The sequence below is a fragment of the Acomys russatus genome, chromosome 4 (assembly GCF_903995435.1).
Source record: "Acomys russatus chromosome 4, mAcoRus1.1, whole genome shotgun sequence".
NCBI classification, from domain to species: Eukaryota; Metazoa; Chordata; class Mammalia; order Rodentia; family Muridae; genus Acomys; species Acomys russatus.
Genome location: NC_067140.1, coordinates 52,336,804 through 52,359,496, shown reverse-complemented (window position 1 = coordinate 52,359,496; position 22,693 = coordinate 52,336,804). Strand labels below are relative to the sequence as shown.

The following is a 22,693-nucleotide window of genomic DNA, read 5'->3' as shown; positions in this document are numbered from 1 at the left end:
AGAAAAATCTGTTGGCTATTTTTAAAATACTTTTCAAAATAGACATAAGTGGATGTGACCTTGGGAATTATCTTGTATGACTTCATAATTCTAAAGAGATGGAGAACAGAGTACAAAAGGACGTCAGTGAAGCCTTCACTCCCAGTCACATGACCTATTAGAGGTGCCCCAAGAGTCTTGATTTTGTCCTTCTGTCTTTCCCTCTGTCCCACATTCAGGAAATGACTTTTCATATGGGGCCTTTAAAAAATGAGCTCAGATCATTTTTGTCAAATCTTGGATGAAATAGTGGCTCCTGTTTCTTTCTTTAAGCCTAAGACATTTTACTTTCACAGTTTTATTTAGACACTCTTGCACATTTTATCCCAGTGACCCCACAGATGAACTGTGCACTGTGGGGAATACTCTGACACAGGAAACACTAGCAATTGGGCAGGACTTATTAAGTCTTATCCTATAGGCAAGACCCTCACAGAAGTGCCGTTCTGGCTTGAAGTGTAATTTCAGTCTATCTACAACCTCAACAAAAGCAGTGAACAGAGGATTTGCTTCCCGTGCCCAGAGACTCCTGTGCTCTCTGTTCTCTTTTCTAGATTTAGCAAAATTCAATGATGGTGCTGAATCAATTTTTTTTTTTAACTTTCAAGGGAGAAAACACTGGCAGGATTGTGTTTTCTAGGGAAAGCCCTGTGCAAATGAGAAGCCAAGGAGAGCAGCCGAGCGCTCTCCTGTGGCCCTGCTACTACAAGCTCTGCCCATATTGTCTCTTGCTTTTATATTAATTACAACTTGCATTATCAGCTGTGAGTCTGTGGCCCAGCAAATAGAAAAAACTGCCCCTGGAGACGGAGCGTCTTGTATCTATTTCCCATCTCCTATTGTGCGGTACCAGGCATTCACTGCTTTTCTCCTGCTAACACTGCTCTTTAACGTAATTATGGAGAGAACAAGGGAAGTACCTTCTTTGACTCCCAATTATTAAAGCCGCTGGGAATAGAAACATGTTCCCTCTTTGCCCTGGGGTGTCTTCATGGCATTTTTTGGCTGGAAAGCAGGACATACATTGTGGAATGTGTACACTCGAGTTCTCATCTACCTTGATGCACACAGAGAGCAAGTCCCTTTTATTTTTCTACATACGTCATGTGTTTTTACATGCTTTTTGTATGCCACATTGGTTCAGGATTCACTCAACTTCTGCTTATAATTTGGCAGAGAGCCAGGTGGTTATTCTTGAAGGATGCAAACTTGGAAACTATCTAGGAGGGGGAAAAAAGGGAAGCTGTGATACACACAAAATATTTCAATCTAAGAAAAAAAAAAAAACCCCAGTATTGTGAGTAATGCTTTATGTTGTCTATGTAGATTGTGGGGGTTTAAATTTTTTTTTTTTTTTATGATCAAGGGGAATTTTTTGTTTATATTGCCCAAATTACCCATGTTTGTCTTTACGTATGATCACATGTATAGCTTTATATAGACATCTTGGGGTGATCTGTCTGTCTGTCCTTCCTCAGAGTAGTTAACCATCAGCCGGTTCTCCTCAGTTTCTTTCAGTCCCTCCACTGAACATAGTGCAAGAGACACCAAGGATATGTGACACTTTTTCAAAGGAGTATTTTTTTTTAAGAAGTGAAGAAAAGAAGACAGAAGCGATTGGGGAAGGGTAGATAAGATAACTTGAGAAAATGTGGGGACCACACTAAAAGTCAAAGGCAACTTCTTTGGGGGAACCTATTGTTCTTATGGCAATGTTGACAAATGTGACTTGCTTTTCACTCCTGCACATCAGAAGACACCTGCTCCAGAAAGCCACTGAAAGAGAGATAGTGAATTATGAATTAATGACCCTTGACTTTCAAGTTCTGCCCAGATCTAGCTGATAAGAACCCACTTAGTTTTTCAGTTTCAGGAGTAGCTCAGGCAAGAACCTTTCGCACTGCGTCAGTGCTTAACCAGGAAGCCGTCCCAGCTCCATCTGAGCAGTTATGTAATAGTGTTAGATGGCATATGCCTTAAAACATAGTTGAGGTGTTAGTGGTTAATGATTGTAATTTTCATGAGGGGTAAGGAGCTTTTATAGCAACCGGCTTAATAAAAAGCCTGCAGCGAATAGAATTAACATCACTGGCTGTGTACACTGTAAAGTTTAGTTTGAGAAGCGTCCTGCGATCCGTGCTGTGTGGGAAAGGCACTAACGTTTGTTTCCTAACTAACCCTTCCTTCCTTCTTCCCTCCTTTCCTCCTCTTTCTTCTTTTTTCACACAGGCTCTCACTCTGTAGTCTAGATTGGACTCACACTCATGGCAATCCCCCTGCCTGAGTCTCTTGAGTGTTAGGATTATAGGCATGTACTACCATGCCCAGCTAATTCCTTAATCCTCTTTTTCCATCACGTCTTTATTGTCGAGACCTGAACCTGAACTGTATTTACAGTCATGACTGCTACTCAGTGTCTTGCCTTTGAGTCCAGCACTTGGCTGGTGACATTTCTGGCAGCAATACTTCACATTGATCTAGTTGGTCACAGAGACCTGGACTGTGTCCTCATCTACCAGAATTCCAAATATTCATTTACAATCTGTTTCTAGAAGATCTATAGGAGGAAAATGTCTGTTGCTATTGTCCCAAGTAAGAGTATTTCCCTCATTTGTCTTACTTTGGTTTCTGGCTTTATTTCAGTGCATTAGAGTTAGTGTTGAGAAAAATGACAGACCACCTGTTTTTCCTAAGAAACTCTATGACTTGGTATCATGGAAAGATTACTTTCGTATAACCAAGTGGTTTATATGTGGTTTATGCTTGTTCTGAATTATTGTTTATCAGCTCCAGTAAAAAGCAGTGACGTGCCCTGAGAGATTGCTATATCTTTAAAGTTTTGTCCTGTACTCTCTATCCCCAACCCTAAAGAATTCACTTGCCTGTCGCTCCACAGGTTTAGCCCAAGTCACAGCACATGGGGGACAAGTGTACGGCTTTGGCCCCAAGGCTCTTGTGTTTCGTGTGTGGTTCCTGAACTCCCTGTCTGCCAGAGGAAATTCCATCCCTGGCCTGCCTTCATGTGGTGCTGATAAAGTCCTTCCTGTACATTAGAATTCCTGTTTCCCTTTAAGCTGCAGGGGCAGGGGTATTGGGAATGATCAGGAAAGGGGAGGGGAAACAGGAGACTGAATATATTAACAAAGTAGCTGGTACCTCACGCTTTGCCTTGCAGTCAGTCCATTGAAGTTCTTCTAGAAGCCACCGTTCAGTCACTGAAAGCGAAAGTCTCAGCTGGCTTGCTAAGTGGCTAGCGCCCGTGTTAGTTTCATTTTTAAAAATTACCATTTGTGCAAATTAAAGCAGGGTTTGGTGATTTATGAGATATCGATGCCATGGTTAGTGGTGCATCTGTTGGTTATACAGTCTACCTGCTGATAACATTTGGAGAGGTCAGGCGTACTGTTTTAGGACAATGTTTTTGAAAGGTGTAAGGGCACGTCCCATCATACATTGTTGATCCTGCGCGCTTTTGAAGGGAGTATTGAATTTTCTAGAGGCTTGTGTTCTGATGGATTTTTGTGTCTGAGAACACCGGGAAAATGTGTCTTGATTCTAATAGAAACACTGAAAAAGACATTTAAAGGCAGTTTTCCCTTGCTTCAGAAGTTAAGTTTACAGCACTGTAAATCTGCATATAATAGGGTGTACACACTTAGAAGAGATATGTCAGTTTTAGCAAATGTATGTACTGGTGTAACGGAAAAAGAAGGCATAGAATACCATGCCTGTGGACACTTCTGAAAATACTAATATGAACACTTTTTTTTGTCTCCCTCTGTGCCTGTTTGTCTTCATGGTTCCTCATTTATGGCTCAAATGGTAACTGTGGGAAAATTCCTTGGCATCCTGACATCAGAACCCTTCATCCTGGCGAGACCATGATGATGCAACCTCAACTCACTCAGCGGGCACCCCGGGACCCTCCAGTGGGGGCCATGCTTCCCAGAGTGGAGACAACAGCAGTGAGCAAGGTAAAAGGTTAAGGCATGACCAAAATAACCTCAGCATTTCATAGTATCGGTCTGTGTAAACAGGAGAGGTGTGTAGGGACTGTTGCTAACCTTTTGGTAGGAAGACAGGGTTTCCTGTTGCTACTTTATTTAAAGAGTCAGAATGAGCCATCTAATCTTTAAGTCCACATTACAACAATAATTGATTAGTTCTGCCAATTCTCTTACAAATGTGGTTATCTACACTAATCTGGTGTATATGGGAAAGACAGACCTACCTAACTGCTATAATCCAGTAGTAGGAATTTTACCATAAGCAGGATATTTGCTTGTAATTGTTATTATTGGAGTTCTTTATAATTAAAGCCGCCATGACTCTAAAGTATGTAAGATGCAAAAATCAGTTCTTAGTAAGTCCAGAAATATGGGAAAGGGGTTTGAAGAGATTTATACAGACTCTTATTTTGGGAAGATGAACTTTGGAATTCTTTAGATGTTATTTGTCCCTGCTTCTATACAAACCGACATAGTGACTTTTAACCCATTTTTTTTTTTAAAAAGTAGATTTTTCAGAAAGCGAGGAGAACAAGTGCAGATGTGTAGGAAGCCTTCTGCATTTTGTAATGAATTTCTCCATTTACAGCAGAGAGTCATTATATGCTGGTAGGGATGACTCTTCAATGGGCAAAATGATCACTTAAAGGAAGATGCATTATTGAATGTGGTCCAGGAATTTGTATAGATTTTACTTTTTAATATTTTACATTAGGTGGTGTCTGATCTCCTAGGTCTATTTTATCTCTATTATGATTCTGTTTATGGCCACAATATTTAAGTATTACACAGGCTTCCAAGTCAATTCCTGTTTAACAGCTTTAGCTGTATTTATACAGGAATCTTTTAAATTAAAAGAGTCACTGATGTCCTGTGAGTACCTACCCTCCTCCATGTTTCTGTCCAAGGATTTTGGACTCCTAAATTTCTAATCCAGTCTAGAAAACTGGACATTCTAGGATGGCTTTCACTTTATAAAATAATCCTATTAAGAATCTGTCTTTTAAACAAGTTGCAAAGTGCAGATGATGCACTATCAAACAGCAAGCTATAGAATATTATATACTGTATGTACCGATGAGCTAGACGTATGCTGGTTTGAGCACATTAGTTGGACTTTTTGTAAAATAAACTTCATTTTAAGACATTTTGAGGGTGTCTTGTATGAGATCCGCTGGTGTAACTGCAATATATAGGTTTTTAACTGTGATTCCAAGTGACCCTGGGTCACATACAGAACCTTTCAATCTCTCAGTCCTCCCCACTGCCCCAAGTTAGGGCAACACAAAGGGTGAAATATCTATTAATAAAAACAAAACACCCTCAACACTGCAGAGATGGGTGCTGGGAGAAGAAGAAGCAGGCTTAATGGCCTAATGAGGCTATCTTCCAGAAACTTCTCCGGTGTGAGTCTCCCTCTGACCTTTCACTTGGCTCAGGAGCCCAGTGCTTCATTTTTCACATTCTTGCAATTACGTTAACGCTTGAAGCATTTCTGACTCCAAGTCAGCTAGCGACACCAGGCATAACTCAACACTGTGAGTTTTTCTCTTCTCTGTAGATTCATTAACAGGTCACCAAGGTCCCAACTGAAATTTAAAACTGACTGGTTCTGTTGGGTTAGTTGAGTTATGGCGAGAGGGATAACAGGAAGGGGTCAGAGGGAGGAGGAGGCAGAACAAGAAAAGATACAGGCTTATGGAGCAGGGAACAGCTATCACAGCACACAAAGCATGACGTTTCATCATTTCAGTCAGTCAGTATTCTTTTATTAAGGGTTTTTTGGTCAAGAAAGAGAAGACATGTAATAGTGATCCTCTGGGGAGAAACCAACCCGGAGCCCTCCATGCGGTGGGAAGCCGCACCCACTTACCCCTTGCTGAAGGATTTGATCCCCTTTGCATTTTTTCCCTTTAATCATATCTCTGTGGGATTAAAGAACGGACACGGGGCCTTACGTACGTGAGCACTGGGAAGGCTGTCTCTCCAGCCGCCCCTCAACTGGGTTAAAGTTTGAGAGAAAGGGGAAAAGTTGCTGTTTTTGTAAAATGGAGACTGTTCCTGCAAGGAGCCATTTTTCTCCCTGGTTCACCGCGTCAGTAGTTAAAATGCGTGCGTCAGGTTGTTCTGTTCAGCTTTGTTTTGTTTTCGACAACAGACCCTATATTTTGAAGTATGTTTCGCTCCCATAATCTTTTAAACATGTTTTTAAGATATTTGGAGACTTTGTTCCACCAAAATGCTCAGCGTGGCTTTCTGTGGGAAAGATTAATTGTCTCCTTCGGGGCAAAGTCAGCAGAGATATTGACTGAAGTCACATATGCACATATCGTGGGTTAGATCTCAGGCTTGATGCGGACCAGAACACGTGGGAGGAAAACTGATGTCCTTCATATTAAGTCTATTGTAATGTTTCATTGAAATCTAAGTTTGCGGTTCGCAGGAGACTTTAGTTACTTCTTCAGAATTTATTAGCACAACAGGCATATGGAAAACTGTAAAATGATTCAATTTCAAAACAAATTATGATAAACAGAAGAAACATGGATGAATTGTACTAAATACAATGTTTTCATACACATTTTAAATTAAACTTTAATAGCCATATGCTTTAAAACAATACGTGCATTTATGTTACTTTATAATTCGTGAATTTTTACAATAACTATTCTCACAAACCCTTATTTTGGAACCTAAAAACACCTTGTTTTATGACCTGATTCTGAAAGAGCTGCAGTTACATGGGTGAAAGGTCATCTTTTCTCTTAGGAGTTTGTATGATAAACTGAAGGGAGGGAAAAAAATCAGAAAAATTTAATATTGCAAAGAGTGAAAAACATAAAGTCTGACTTTATCTTTCCAACCACACACCAGTCAACTGTATAAATATGAACCCAACTTTTCATATCCTAGGTTTTCTGTTTTCAAAGAGCAGCCAAAGGGAGGGCGTTTGCCTTGTTAGTCCCATTCGAATGAGGAAGGAAATCTGGTTTTTCAAGGATAGAATTAGGGTGCACACTCAGAGCTCTGGGGCAGTAACTGCCCGTCTTTGTGCCTGACTTCCCGTCAGTAAAACAGGGCCTGATAATAAGGCCTGGGGTCCCTAGTTCTGTGCCTGCTGAGTCAAAAGATGCTTTGTGCTTCATTGTGTATTTTGCCAGAGAAGAGAGTAAGCGTCAGGCTCCTTGTTTCTTGAGCACTCTGAAAGCCTTAGATAAAAGGCACAATATATGTACAAAGTATTATTATTATTGATGGGTTTGTGTAACTCCCATTAACGCTGATGGGAGCTACACATGTGAATTGGCAAGAGAATAGACCCCTCAGTGTTTAGAGCACATGAAATTTACATTTTTTCCAGTGCTGTAATTGAGATGTTGACAAATTGGAGAATATTGATGAGCCTTTGTTTTAAGTATTTTGTGCCAAGTTTGTTTTATTTTTCCTGGTTTGAACAATGGTATGGGTTCAGCAGCAGTGAATAAAAAGGGTAGAGCAAAGATAACTTTGTATTTCAATATTTTGATGTGCCAATATGAAATAAATTGTCTTAGGCAAATGGAATATGCTGTTTTAATCATTAGCTATGCATGAAAGAAAAATTGATGTTGACATCTTTGCTGTAAAATCGTTGTAATGGGGCCTTCCTTACAATTCATTTTTGTAAAATTCATTTTGTACATTTCTGCAGCAGTTGAACAATCCCTGCACTGTGAATAGGCAGGATTCCCAGAAATACCGAGACAGTTGGCCCAGTAACTGCTGAGCTCACAGTGCACACCACACTCACGTTAACCGTACTGTTGCCAGACCCAGATTAACCTAAATACACGAGCGTGCTAGCATCTATGCCTCTAATCGCTCAAGACCCAGGGTGGTACAAGGCAGCAGGGTTCCCCTCGACTCTGCCACCAGAACCTCCACTGATGTCACCATCTATCACCCAGGCAACGAGGCCAGAAATCCTACAGCTGGGTGTTTATTTAGTTATTGTACAGTTTTATAGCAAGCGTAGTGTTGAAATCTACAAATACCCCCTTAGTAATGGATGGAGGAGGCCCTTGTAGTTAAGCGCGTGCCTATCACGACACTTTTGAGTTCACACTGTGTTGCAGTTAAGAAGTAACATTTTCCCTGCTTTAAATATTCCAGTTATGTATTTAAAGGCAAAGCAGGTGCAGGGAGGGGGGCGGGACCCACTTACTGAGGGGCCTGAATATCCTCTGCTGGGATTTCTCATTCAGTCTAGGAAAACTCTGTCAATGGAATGTTTTCATAGTGGCGGCAATCTCTTTAAAATAACCCTAAATACAATATGACAGACACCATCTGGCATCATCTTTTGCTAGTTGTTTTTAACTTTTATTTTTCCTAGAGTTAAGTTCATCCCAAACTGGTCAGTAACCTACAATAAGTATACTTGAATCCCTTTTCCTCTGGACTGTTATCAACTTTTTCCTCCCCCCTCTTCATCTATAATTGACAGTTGAACATGGCTAGAAAAGAAGCTGGTGCATATAAAATATTCATATGATACTTCCTCTTTCTCCCCCCAAAAAATTAAATGAAAATGAAAGCCATCCTTCAATCATCAGCAAACCCTTAGGTATGTTTTGTTGATGTCTTAGGACACTTTAAGTAGTTGCCATCAGAAATAAAATTAAAGTCTTCTAATAAATACATGCTCCAGGAACATCTAATGGTTACCCATAAATGCTTAAAAGCTTTCTATAATTGTCATTAATCTTAAGTAATTTCATATATATATACACGAAATTCATATATATACATACATACATACATACATACATACATACATACATATTTAAAAATTCCAGAGTTGGGATCTCCAGATTTTTTTTTAACTTAGTCATATAAAGGGATGTCTCCTGGTGCCAGTTAGAGTTTAATTTAGAGTAGTAATTAAACTTGAATACTGCCTCATAAACAAAAGATAAACAATAAAGCAGCCACGTTCCCTGCTGTTTCATAGCTTTCTTTCCCAGATGTTTTAGCCTGATAATTTTTACACAGTGAACTAGCTAACATGGAGGTTTGTGGACAGAGGTCGAAATGACTGCAACCCTCCCCTTTCTCTTCCTTTTTTTCAGTAATCCTTTTTTTCTCTCCTCTAAAAGTTGACTTACGGATTTCATATCATTTATATATATTTAAATTCTGATAAAATAAATATTTCATGAGGATGTGTTTTATAGATAACTATAATATTTTTCCTTAGATATCACATATTGATTTTCTTTCTAAACTAATCTGGTCTCCAATTTCTTTCACACTTAGAAAAGGAATGTATTTTTCTTTAAGTCAGGGTTGGTGAAGAGTCAAAGGTAAGGCAGGCTTGACAATGAAGAGTCTTTCCTTTTTCCCCTCTTCCTTCTCCACTCACCCCCCTTCACCCCCTTCCCAAGGCTACTGTGGGATTATGTTCTTCTTTGGGTTCTGAGGGTGTCTCCATCCGGTTCTGGATCCTTCCACTGTCAGCCATGATCCTTCTGATTGTCAGGTACAAGTGGGCTGTTCAGTGTGGAGGCCATGTTATTTTCACTGGGTGGGGTAATTACTGAAAGCTGAGAATAGCTGCACTAAAGACAGGGGGATACTTTCATGATCCCATTAGCATAAGAGTGGGTAAATTATTCATGCCAAGTGAGGATTCTATGGGGAAAAGTATAGTTAATGCACAGAGTTTTTAAATGTATCCCTTTCTGCTCTGAGACTAAATTCTTGTTGGAATCAGTTCTCAGACATTTACGGGAAGGCTCTGGTGGCGTGTTAGACGCAGCTCGTGTCTCTCTGTTTGCAGCATTCTCAATAGAGACCATCTGGCAAAGATCCAAAAGGTGATTAAACAAAATGATCAGCTCTTGTTGCTGTGTTACATGTCCAATACTCTGGATTAAAAAACATGACCCACGACAGTCAGGCTAACGTCATGTCGCTCGCCCTCCCCCCTCCCCTTCCCGTATAAGAATTCAGATGGCCCACAAATGTGTGTGCCATCTTTGTGTCCTTATGGCCCATAATCATGAACAGGTTGTGCAAATGGTTCTTTCTGCAGCACTGTCTGTTCCAGCAGCATAGAAGCATTTCATATTAATTGGGTCAGTCTAATATTCATATTGACATGGGGAAAATTACTAAAATTTATTCTTATAGCAGACAATGAATATGTGTGCTTTCTGCCATGAGGGAAGTGAAGTCTGGCAACTGGCTTGTGCAACTGATTAATTTTTCCTAAAACTGGAGAAAATCAAAGCATGGAAGATTGTCAGTCTTGGGAAACAGTGCACAACCCTTTAGAACTAAACAAAATGGATGGCGTGGGGGCTTTCGGGGAGCGTGTGGAAGGGAGCTCTGGTGTTAACACCATAATCAGGGATGAATTTACAGTGCCATTCTGAAGAGCCCTCCCTCCCCATAAACAAGCTGATAATCAGGGAAGCTGACTCCCAATTAGCTTTTCTTTCCCTCACCCGGATCAGTGTGTTTATATGTCTTCCTTAAGCTTGGCTATGTCTACTGAGTTGCTACAGCTCATGGCACATTCGAAAGTTTGGAAACGAAATGTTTGATTATGAGGAACTGCTGCTAATAAGCAAGGTAAATTCAACCACTCATTTCATGATAGAGTTAAGGTAAAAAATGCCAAGATTTGTGACTAAGGGACAGATGTATCTTATCTGTGGGGTTTGCACCAAATGCCGAGGAGAAATATAAATTGAACAAACCAGACATTGTGAGGAGTGATTGGAGAAATATTGAGATGAAATCTTGGAATGAAATATATATGTATATTTATAACAATGCTGCGAATTGCTTGCATGGCTCATTTGCATGAGCCTGAACTGTGATTTTTATTAAGGGCAGTGGAAAGTCTGTCAGCTAAGGCATTCAGAATACAACACTGTCACCCATTAGGCTCTGTGGAGACTACAGGCTGACCGTTTACTCTTGGTGGAAGTCTATGACTGATCACTCAGGATGCATTTTAGTGCAGACGTCAAGAGAAGATAAAGAATAAAGCAGGGAAGGAAAACATTCTCAAAACCCACTTGAAACCCTCATCATTCCCTGTCAGTCGCCCCTTCCAAGGGAAAGCAAAGCTGTAGGTGAGAGAGGCAGAGGGGCAGAGGACTCAAGGAGGGGAAGTGTGGTCCCCCTAGAGTCCATGCAGTGTGGCAGATGAAAGGGACTTGAATAGCCTTGGGGGTCTTAAGGCTATTATAGGGCAACTCGTGCTCTCTTATCATGCTGATTTTTCGATTGATTTTTGGCTGAACAGTACTTGTTGAAGGCCCCCAGAGCATCAAACACAGCCTTATGGTGCTATACATCCTAACACACGTGTACTATTTTTTCCCCTTTCATTGTCTTTGCTTTGGAAAAACAGTCTGTAAAAACACCCTGTTATCCACCCTCCTTCTCCCACCGCTCTTCTTAAGACTGTTTCTGGACTTGTTTGTTTGTTTGTTTGTTCGTCTCTAGGAGGGGTTAGTGGGAGAACTTCGTATGTATCTTCCCCTGTTCACATCTGTCTTTGATTCGACCTTGGAATCGATATTTTTTTTTTTTTTTAATGTCACAGCAGACAATGTTTTAAGCCACTTTAACTTACTAAAATGTATCCCTGTGTGTCTGGAGCAATCTGCTACCTCTCTGGTGACAAGCAAGCAAGAAAACTGAAAGTTATTAGCTCCTCGCTAAAAGTGGGGTGAGGCCTATTAGTATTTCTGCTGAGCAAGGAAAAGCTCCCAGGGTTCCCTGGAAAGCAGAGGCCTCTAATAGCGATGCCAGGGAAGCAGACCCAGCAGGAATGTGTCCTTACCTGTCTTCTACCTGGAGAACGCTCCATCTGACAATTTAACATCACCCCATCCCTGAAGCTTTCCCAGTTCCTCCTTTGTCCTTCTCTATAGCACTTCTGTCTCTATGGGAACATCTCCTCCATAGTGTGTAAGGACAGTGCATCATTCCTGGTCTCTCTCCTTCAGCTTTCCTGCTGGAGGGCTGCCCCCTACTACCTATTCAGCGATCCTATCTTGCAGGTATGGGTTGCCTTTTGACTCTATAAACAGGATCCGTAGACACTGCCTTTTGTTCCCTTTTAAGGTAAACAAATTAAGGAAAACTTTGTGCCTGTAGATTCTGTGCTGTTTACCTAGACATACAAGAGTGGTTTTGGAATGTATCTATGCATCTGTTGCAATCTGATTACATCCTCTAAGGAATAAAAAACAAAATTTAAACTAACATTTTTGTGCTCTAAAGGAGCCAAAAGAGACATCAGCTCAAATGTAGAATCCTTTGGGAGATAGGTAGGTCTTTAAATTTTAAATTTGTCTCATTAGTACTTTAGTGTTGTCTTTAACTATGTATGTGTGGCCAGGTTTTGGAGATAGAATTTCTTATTATTATACTGTCAGAGAGGGGGGTGGGGAGGAAAGGACTAAATGTTGGATCTGATCAGCGAGATCACATGAGATGTGACAAGTATTTCCCTCTGATGACCTTGTTTAGGCTGGGTTTGACTTTTGGAGAAACCACATGGAAACACGGAAGGGAGATAGGAAGTAATTTTTAGTCGTTCTCAGGAGGGCCACATGCATGGCTGACTTCATGTATGTGCACTTTAGTTTTCTGTAAGTCACTTTTAGGAGGTCTCCGTATTTTTATAGCAGTCCTTTTCAGGCCACAGTCAGGGCTCTACTCGGAGGTCACAGTTGCAATGAAAGGGGTATCACCTGGGAGGCAAACCTGGATTCAAATCTCCATTTTAGTCAATGTTTGCTGGTTTCCGTTTCTCCTTTGATAAAGTGGAGGGAGCACTACCTGCCCTCCAGATGGAGGTTCCGTTGGGGGGTGGGACATAGAACATCTCCCAGAAACAGCAGCACGTAGGTCCTTCATTATTTTCCTCTGTCCTCTGCTGTCACTAATTAGCTATAGAACTTTTAGCTATGTTGCACAATCTTTGAGGACTTGTCCTCCCCTCTGACATAGCTTAGACTTGATGATCTTATAGAATCAAGATCTGAGGAGCTAGTGTTTTCATCCGTATTTACGTATTATTTTACTTTTACACAATCTTCTAATATGAGACTGGCTAGAAGGTCTTCATTGGGGGCTTTACAGCCTTAATTTATGATAATTACTGAGATAATATTCTCGGCTTCTTGCCTACTAGTTCAGGAGAGCCTTTCCCTTTTCAGTTTATCAGGAAAATAACTAGGCACCTGAATTTACTTTATGGCTAATGGTGAAATGACCCAATCGTATGTAGAGCAGCTGACGTTGTGGTCTTAGCATCAGGGGCATCTTGTAAACACAACTTCTTCCAACTGGAACTTTTTCTCTTGCAATTTCTGTACTTCATAGATGGAATAATAAACACAAAGCAAGACAGAAGGTCAGACTATCTACCCTTACCTGAAAACTACTTCAAATCACTTCAGTGACTCTTACTGATCAGAAATCTTCATAGTTGAAAGTATTTCATGAGTCCTAATGTAATGACCATTAGTCCATGTGACTGCACATGATGACCTCCAGTCTGTGGCTTCTTAATGATTTTCAAAATATGACCTCTTTTGACCTGAGAAACTTTTATGTGAACCCAGATAAATAGGTGTACAAAATGAGTGTACAAATCAAATATTTACTGCTAATAAATCATAAGGAAATTTCTTTCAAAACAATTCCCTAATGTGCATATATTTTATCATTTATTAAAGTGGAAGCAAATTTACATATATAGTATGAATGTGCTTATCTTTACATTTTAAAAAAGCTAAACCTGACACTGCAAAACAGAGTAACATAAGCTTTTCTAGGGATAATCCATATTTTTATTGTAAAATCAACAAATCATATTTATTATGAGAAGACCATTTCACATAAATTTTAAAAAGGCACAAGAGTAGGACCATTTGCGAATTATTGGAACTTCTGCACTAATTCCAATCCAAAACTCATTATATAATTCTCCCCCAGTACCAGTGCTTGAACTCAGGCCCCTGCATGCTCAACAAGCAATCTTTCACTGCTTTACATTCCCAGAGCTACTAAATATTTTTTTTCTATTTTTCTTTTGGGTTTTGTTTTGTAAAAGTCAAGATAGCTACTTAAAAACAAGTTTTAAAATCAAGGATTCTAACAGGAAAATCCAAAAATATGCCAGTGTGAGACTCACAGGCTGGGGAGTGACGGTGGGAAAGTGTTTAAATTCTTTGTTTTTTCATAAATAAGCCTTGCACATACAGTAAAAGCACTGCAATTCACAGCTTCCATGGGTATCCAGTCTGGGCTGAGGTGTTTCAGGCATCCCTAGGTCGGTGTCCCATTCCCTGGTGGCATGCATGCTTTAAAGCAAGCATGTTGTGTGTTCACAACCAAGATCGCACTGAAGCAGTGGGATGCAACATAGGCAAGCTCTGTCGGGAACATCTTGGATTTGTTATGTTTGATTTTGAATTAATCATTTGTCATTCCATGCTGAGAAACCTTTGACTGTTGCCCAAACTTAGTTATGTGGCCCCAGTTTGGTTTGCGATGCACAATCCCACAAACTGTCCATTGACCATTGGAATATTGGCTTAATTCAAATAGTTATTCCTTAATCCTTCTGACCAGATACCAATACCTGCTTGCGTCAAAATCAAACATTTTTTAAAAAAGAAATACTTACAAAAGTATATTAGGGACTATAAAAATGTAGTATTTCTGCTTCCAACTAACATTTGTAATAAATGACGCCCACTGAATAAAACATCTAAAAATCTCTAGGTACCAAATGTAAGTGATGGGGCAAAGTGATAGGTTGTTGATGATTGGAGCTTGTGAAATCTCCTCCTGACTGATTGCCAGGCTTAGAGGTTGATGTATATATGTCTCCCTATCCCTTAAGGCCTTATCTAGGCGTGTGTTATTTAAATTCAGAGTACAAGATCTTTAGCACACAAGGGACTCAGGGCATGAAGGTACGGAAAGCATATGTAGCCCCCGCCTTCAGCAGCTACCTATAGTAAACTGGGGGGTTAGGGCCATTACAGAAGATGCAGAAATAGCTCACATGAGGCACACATTCCCGTGCAGGGGTCATGGGATAATCCATGGAATAAGGAGTTCAGGAAGGATGCCTGATGATTAAGGAAGGAGGCTGGTGTTGAGACAACAACAGCTTTGGAAGCAGGCTGACCTAAGCTTTCCTTTGGCCCTGTTACTCCCAAACAACTATTTCCCTGCCTGCTAATTTCTCTATCTGTAAAATGGGACTAATAACTATTCCGTATGGTATCTATGCACTAATAAACAGTGGCCTTAAAATATTCTCCATGGTAGAATGCAAAGAACATTGTGCATTTATTGATCATATATATAATTGGGCCACATAAGATGTGTTCCCTTCCCACAGGAGGGCTTTATCATGTGATTTGGAAATGTAAGTAAACAAACACGCACACTTCTTTTTTGTTTGTTTGTTTGTTTAAAGATTTATTCATTTATTATTATGTATACAATGTTCTTCCTGCATGTACACCTGCACACCAGAATAGGGCATCAGATCACATTATAGATGGTTGTGAGCCACCATGTGGTTGCTGGGAATTGAACTCAGGACCTCTGGAAGAGCAGTCAGTGCTCTTAACCTCTGAGCCATCTCGCGCGCACACTTCTGACACTACATTTAGCCATGCAGGTTGGAATGTGTTTGAGAACGAGAGTGACTAACACTCTCTGAAATATTTGTAAAAGGCTTCACAGAGCTGGGGAGGCCTTCACTGGTGGCCTTTAATGACCTGCTTCCTTGTCCCCTGTCTATTCTATTTACTCATCAAGAATGCAGGTAGAGGAGAGAGGATGAAAGCGCAGAAGTGTGAAGCTTTGGCTATGCAGAGAACAACAGCTAGACTGGACTTGCAGTATTCGTGAGAGAATGCACGGGAAAAGCATGGCTGGAGGACCAGCCGAGCTGACAGTTATCTCACAAGTTTGTGCTTACCCCTCTGAAGCACTGTTTACCAAGCCTTCCTGGGCATGCAAAGCACACACAGGCATGACAGTGCAGAGTGCAGCTTCATGGAAATCTGAGATGAGGATTTCCAGAGGAAGACCTGAGAGAGAGAGAGAGAGAGAGAGAGAGAGAGAGAGAGAGAGAGAGAGAGAGAGACTGAATTTTTAATCCAGACCCAGGGAAACCCTGGTCTGGGATCTGGGGAATGCATTAAAATAGTTTAAGCAAAAGGAGATTATGATGAGATTTGCTTTTTAAATTAGCTCTTGTAGGCTAGGGAGATTACATACGAGGGGAAGGAAAGCAAACATAGTCATCTAGAAGCCTCGGGGAGGCTTGCATCAAGCCAGTGGCAGCCAAGTTGGAGGAGAAAACTGACAGAGTGGTTGTATATTAAAGGAGAGCAGAAGACACGGCCCAGAATGGCCTCCTCGGTGGAGGAAACAGACGAATCATCTGGACAGCTTTTGGTTTTTGTGCTGTGAATTTTGAAGTACGACCATGTATCAAGCAAAAGAGATCTCATTGGCCCAGGCAGAGTCTTCGAAGTTTAGATGTGTGATGCGTGTGGGTGAGGAATGATTCTTCCAGGAACATGGAGTATTTATAGGTGTTGTGGCCTTGTGGTTAAACACATGGCCACTGGCACTGGCTGGCACGCCATGGAATCCTCACATCTGCTACTCGTTGTGAGTGAGTCTCCCATTGTCTGCTCCACACACTGCTAGAGGGCACGGGTAATAAAAAGATAATTAATTTGCTCGATTTTGAGGTGGAGGGCTTAAATCATGTAATTCATGGAAAAATGATAGTTCTGTGTTTCTTTTATACTAAGTAAATGTTGTATTTTTTAAAACTTGCTTCTAAGGTAGTGAAAAAGTGATGTCGTATAAAATCACTATGAGGACGTGAAAACAGAAAGTCCTGCACTTATCCTTAGGAAAGTGAAATTGTGGACGCTTCATCCTGCGCCTCACCCCAGCCTCCAGAGCTCAACTCTACTCAAAACATGCCCCCACCCCCCAGCAGCCCCTTCTCCCTGTACCTCGGCTGCCACGCTAACTCTCCCCAGCAGCCCCTTCTCTCTGTACCTCGGCTGCCACACTAACTCTCCAGGCCCTACTTACCTTCCTGCTTCCCTCTAAGATTCTGGAGGCCATTTTCTCCATCTTACATATCTCCCTCCTTTGCGTCCTTCTTGATTAAAACACGGGACCTTGGTAATAATTATCTTTATTTTTATTTTTTATTTTTTGAAAAGGGAATTGGGCCCATATTGTGTGCAGCAATGAATAGCCGGCCGTGGAATTCGTGCTTGGTTTGGTAGGTAATAGGGACCTATTGAAGGTTTTCTGAATGCGGGTAGTGACATAATCGCCTTCCTTTTGAATGCCAATGACCAGTTCTCTGCTATGTCTTCCATGGTCAAAGTAGCAGACCTGTATGCTTGCCTGAAATACTGACTGTTTGAAAGAGTAGATGTTCTTTTCAGTAAAGAAACACAGTTCTAATAGAAAAAAAAAAACACAGAAAAAAGAAAAGAAAAGAAAAAAAAAGAAAGAAAGGGAAGCTTTGGTATTCTCTCTCTAAAGCAATCTCAGCACTAAAATAATTGTAAATCAAATAATGCCCCTGTACATCACCTATTTTCAGAAATTTGATTCTAAGGATGTACTCCTGTAAATGTTTATAGTACTATAATTATTAGCATCTGGAAATGACTCAACAAGATGGAGTAAACATATCATCTTCAATATCTGAAAAATGATAGTTCCTGGGATATTTAAATATGTATTACTTTAAAGAAAAAGAATTTTGTGGTTAGAATGAAGCCTCCGTTAAAACTGGGTTTCCTCTAGTGTAGGAATTGTCAACTCCCCTAATTTGCTAATGTGCATCTTAAGTCTGCATTGGGTAGAGACCTAAAGCTTCTCAGATCCACTTAACCGTTAAGATGGTCTTTCACATTACCTCTGGGGACTCATCACCCTCGGAAGACACTCTGGAATTCGCTGCCCTCCCTCCGTTCTGCTTCCTTCGCTGCAACCCATTCAGACAGAGCTAATATCCCAGGGAGTCTTCTCTCCTCTTGTATTTAAGAGGTGGGTCAGCATGAGCTCAGGATCAATTTTCAATTGTGTAAAGAGTCATTTCCTCCATGGTCAGGAGTATTGTGGACTTCAGCTCTTCTTGCACTGAGTGTTCTCTGAGGCCAGCTAGCGTTGTACATACACTTCATTGTATTAATCGATGGGACTTGACTAGTTCTTGAGTGTTTGACTCAAAGGAAGCACATTTGATTACCTCCTCACAGCTGTAGAAATGAAGAGCCCAGCAGACTTAACTCCTGACATGAACTAATGTGGTGCTTATCTGAGAAACCCGCGCAAAATGCACTTGCTTCATCAAAAACAAGTTGTATTTTAAAGATTATTTCCTTTCTTTGTCTGTCTGTCTCCGCCCCCCCATCTGTATAACTATCTTGTGCGTGTGTGTGTCCCACCATCTTTCTTTCCCTAATGTGTGTTCATACACATCCATGCCACCATATGCATGTGGAGGTCAGAGAAAAACGTGTTGGGTCTTGACCCCTTTTTTCATTCTATGGGCCCTAAGGATCAAACTTAGGCTGTCAGGCTTGGTGGTAAGTGCCTTTACTCCCTGAGCCATGTCACTAGCTCCAAATATGAGTTAGGAAAGGACAGGAAATTCACAGAGGAAGGATGAAGAGAGAAAATAACAGTCCTTGTACATTTGGAAGTAAATGGTTTGGCTTTGTTGTCAAGTGGTGAACAGTGGAGCTAGCAATACCATCCTTCTTTTTGCACCCTATGCAGCACTGCAGAATGCCTAGGTGTCTGCACCTCACTGTCCTGTGTCTCCTGCTTAGCTTTAGCACTGATTACATTTGATAGTGATGCAGTTTCTCCTGACTCTTCCTTCTAGTTGTATTAATTCCAGTCTTGGGTAAACTGGGGCAGGATTACCCACTTGCATATATGACACCCTTCAGGCTATGAAGCAGAGAACTAGGTTGGTCCTGTCTTGTTCTTGAAACTTGAACCAGTGACTGACTGAGAAGAATCTTAGGGCAACTGAGGTTATCTTTGCAGTATGGTGAGGAAAAATTTGCTTTTGTTCTTGGTTGTCAATCATTTTCCTACAAGATTATCAATGCTGTACAGTAACTTAGCTCAGAAAATTACACCACTTATAGGTTGTGTTGTAGCTCAGCTTAAGCATATTTTCCTATCAAATAAAAGACTCTGGGTTCAATCCCCAGCACTGTAAAGGAAGAGAAAAGTGTAACACAACCTAATGGATGTCCTTGTTTCATAGGCAACAAGGTGCAAATCATCAACTCCCATATTAGTTTTCTTATACTAATGGCTACTGTTTCTACCAAACAGAGACATCACAATGTTGGATGACTGATGCTTTGACAAATGCACACCCTTAGTAAGGACCCCAAGTGAGCACTAAGTAGCTACTTTCAGCTATTAACCAGTTGCCAAAATAAAAGAGCAATTTACTCTACCGATGACATATCTCAGCACCACTTTGCTAGCATGAGAGAGCGACCCAGAGCTTATGTACTGAAGGAATACTGGGTGAGCAGCCTTCACTTCTTGTTTTTCTTACCTCCTACTGTCAGGAATACCATGGAAACCACCACATGCTAATCAAGGATTTGCCTCAAGAAGAGGGCAATTAGGTCAGGCAAAAATGTTCATCAAACAAATAAGTAATTCCACTCAGATGAAAATGTTAAAAAGGCACACTTTCAGAGACTACTGTCCCTAGAGTAGAGATGTTGTCGGAGGCAGGATGACCATGTTCATGGTCCACCCAAAAACAGCAGGTGGCTTCTCAGAATCACACTCAGGGCCAAGTGTCCATGGTATCACCACCTTAAATGGTCAGTGTGAAACAATACATCTTTCTTTAAGAGTTCCATTTTTCCCTTCTAATATTTTAAAAATGATGGCATAGTTTTTCCCTTGTAGTCTTATTTCAGCAAGTCAGTTCCTTCCTTCTTCGTTCTCCCTACCTCTTTTTTTCTTTCTTTCCTTCCTTTTGCCCTCCTTTCTGTCAGATGAATGTCAAAGACTGTTGCATACTGGCAGAAAAGGAGCAACAAGACTTCTTGTTTTAGAACAAGGAACAGAAAAGTCTCATTCTTGAAGTGGCTGATAGCTATACCAGGCTGTGGAGCTCATGTGTGTCAAAACATCTTGGAGCAGGAGCTATAGCTCAGTTGGAGGAGCGCTTGCATAGAGTATGTGGAGCCCTGAGTCCAATTCCCAACACCATAGGCTGGACGTGGTAGTGCATGCCTGTAATCCTAGCACTTGGGTGGCAGGGGCAACATGATCAGAAGTTCATTTCCAGGTTGTCAGTGAGCTCAGGGCCCCAAACAAACCAGTGGAGACCCCATTAAAGTCTGGACAAAGAGTGGTCAAGCCATGTTTCTCTTCTACTCTTTGCAGGTTGACTGATGATGTTAGACTTCTTTCATTCTATAAACGCACTCATTCATTCACTCTATAAACTCACAGAGACCTGCACAACTTTAAACTAGACAAAATCCCAGCATGGAGTCAGGGAAGTGTGAGAAATGGGTGCAATGTTCTCCCCTTAACCAAAAGGCTGATTGCAATTCCTGAGAGAGGAAAACTCAGTTTTCTTCAGTGGAGGGACATTGGGTATATCGGCCGTATCCCAGGGCATGTCACATGTTCAGGACTAGATGAACTACACAGACATATTCTACGTTTTGTTTTTAGTTGGGCTTTTGGCCTTGGTTTTATATTTAAGAGAGAGAAAGAAAATGGAGCAGAATAAGGGAAGGAGCTTGGAGTAGTTGGGGGAAAAGAAATGACCAAATATATTATATGAAAAATTTTAAAATAAATCTAAAAAAATTGTGATAAAATTGTTTTCTTTCCTTCACCTAATATACACACATCTCTGCTGACCAAGCAGAGTTGATGAGGAGACACATGATGGAGTAAACTGCTGTTTTATTTGAGCAAATGGTTAATAGCTAAATAGGGCTCCTTGGTGCTCACTTGGAGTATAGGTCCTTACAGGGGTTGTGAGTTTGTCAAAGCATCAGGCATTCGATTTTGTGATTTATCTCTTTGGTAGAATTGAATAATCATTAGTATAAGAAAGCAAATGTAAGCCCATGACCTGTGGGGATGAGGGAGCAGTTAAGACTAGGTCATGCTTGCTATGTAGCCCTGGTTGGCATGGTACTCTTTTCCCTGCCTCTGGAGTACTATGACCACAGTCTGCCAGCACCATGCTGGGCTTAGCATCCTATGGACGTTAATACATTGAAAGGAGTGTTTCTATGTTTTATGGAGAAGTTATAAATTTAACAATCAAATGTTTTTAACCTTGACCTTAAGAGCAGGCTGGAGTTAGTGCAAGACCTAAGTCTTAATTTCTGCTTTTGGTGTCTCTCGGTGACATTTAACCTCTCTAAGCCTCTATGTCTTCATTTGTAAACAGAGAGGACGTGAGAATTAAATTAGATGGTGGATCTGATTCTCTCTGTGTGGGGCGAGGCATACACAATAAAATATGCTCCATAAATGAGGATTACAGTGGTACTAATGTGCATATGAGCACTGACTTTATTAGTTTTGGTTCCATAGCTTAAACTTTAAGCCCACGTTACTGTCTGTGAATGCTGGGATACAGCATAATAAAATTTCTAATAAGAAGAGAAGAGATAATTTAAGACACTTTGCTTGTCTGTTTTTCCTCCACCTTTGTACTACAACACAGACACAAATAGGGCAAGATTTGTAGAGGGCTGGAAGAAAGGCTCAAAATTTGGGAAAGCATTTGAAAGCAAATCAGAGGTCAGTGTCTGTCTCCTATGCATCATGGTTCAGTGATAACTCAAATGCAGTCACACTTCCCTACTATTCCATGGGTCTTAGAGCTAATCCACATAAAAGTGGATGCACAGTATCGGGTGGCTGTGGAAGCCCAGAGGTCAGGGGTTCAAATTCCATCATGGGGGAGTCTGAGGAATGTTTTGCCATTCACTGCCTGTAAGCAAGACTCTGACCCTTTATTGGAATTGGTGAAAGGTGTGAGGTGAAAATATATACGTGACATGTCATAACTTCCCATTACAACTTACTTCAGGGCCAGAGAAATGGCTCCATGGGTAAAAAAATGCCTGCCGAGTAAATGTGAAGGCCTGAGTTCAGATGCCTAGAATCCACATAAAGCTGAACGCAGTCCTGTGCATCCATAGTTCCTCTGTTCCTCCTGTGACAGGGGAGGAGTGTGAGGATGGACAACTGAGGTTATCCCCTGATCCCCAGAAGCACAGTGTAATGCCTAGGCCTCTGTTCACATAGGAACATGCACAACATGCACACCTGTGTGCACATCACAGAGAGAGAGGGGAGGAGGGAAGAGAGGAGAGGAAGAGAGGGAGGGAGGGAAGGGGAGAGAGAGAGAGAGAGAAGGAGGGAGAGGAAGGAGGGAGGAAAGGAGGGAGGGAGCGATATATTAAAAAAAAAATCCTTCTTGCTATTCATATTATCACCTTTTGAAGCCCTTAAAAGTTACCTCACACACCTACATGTAC

The 22,693-nt window shown here is 41.0% G+C and overlaps 1 protein-coding gene across 9 annotated transcripts in view; it reads left to right on the top strand.

Annotated features, from left to right (window-relative positions):
• Meis2 (Meis homeobox 2) overlaps positions 1-22,693 on the top strand; it is a 201,308-nt gene that overhangs the window by 11,735 nt on the left and 166,880 nt on the right. For all 9 annotated transcript variants that reach the window (XM_051144354.1, XM_051144356.1, XM_051144357.1 and 6 more), the window contains one exon: positions 3,899-4,013. In XM_051144354.1, coding sequence (XP_051000311.1) covers positions 3,899-4,013 — 115 coding nt within the window. The remainder of the gene's footprint in view (positions 1-3,898; positions 4,014-22,693) is intronic.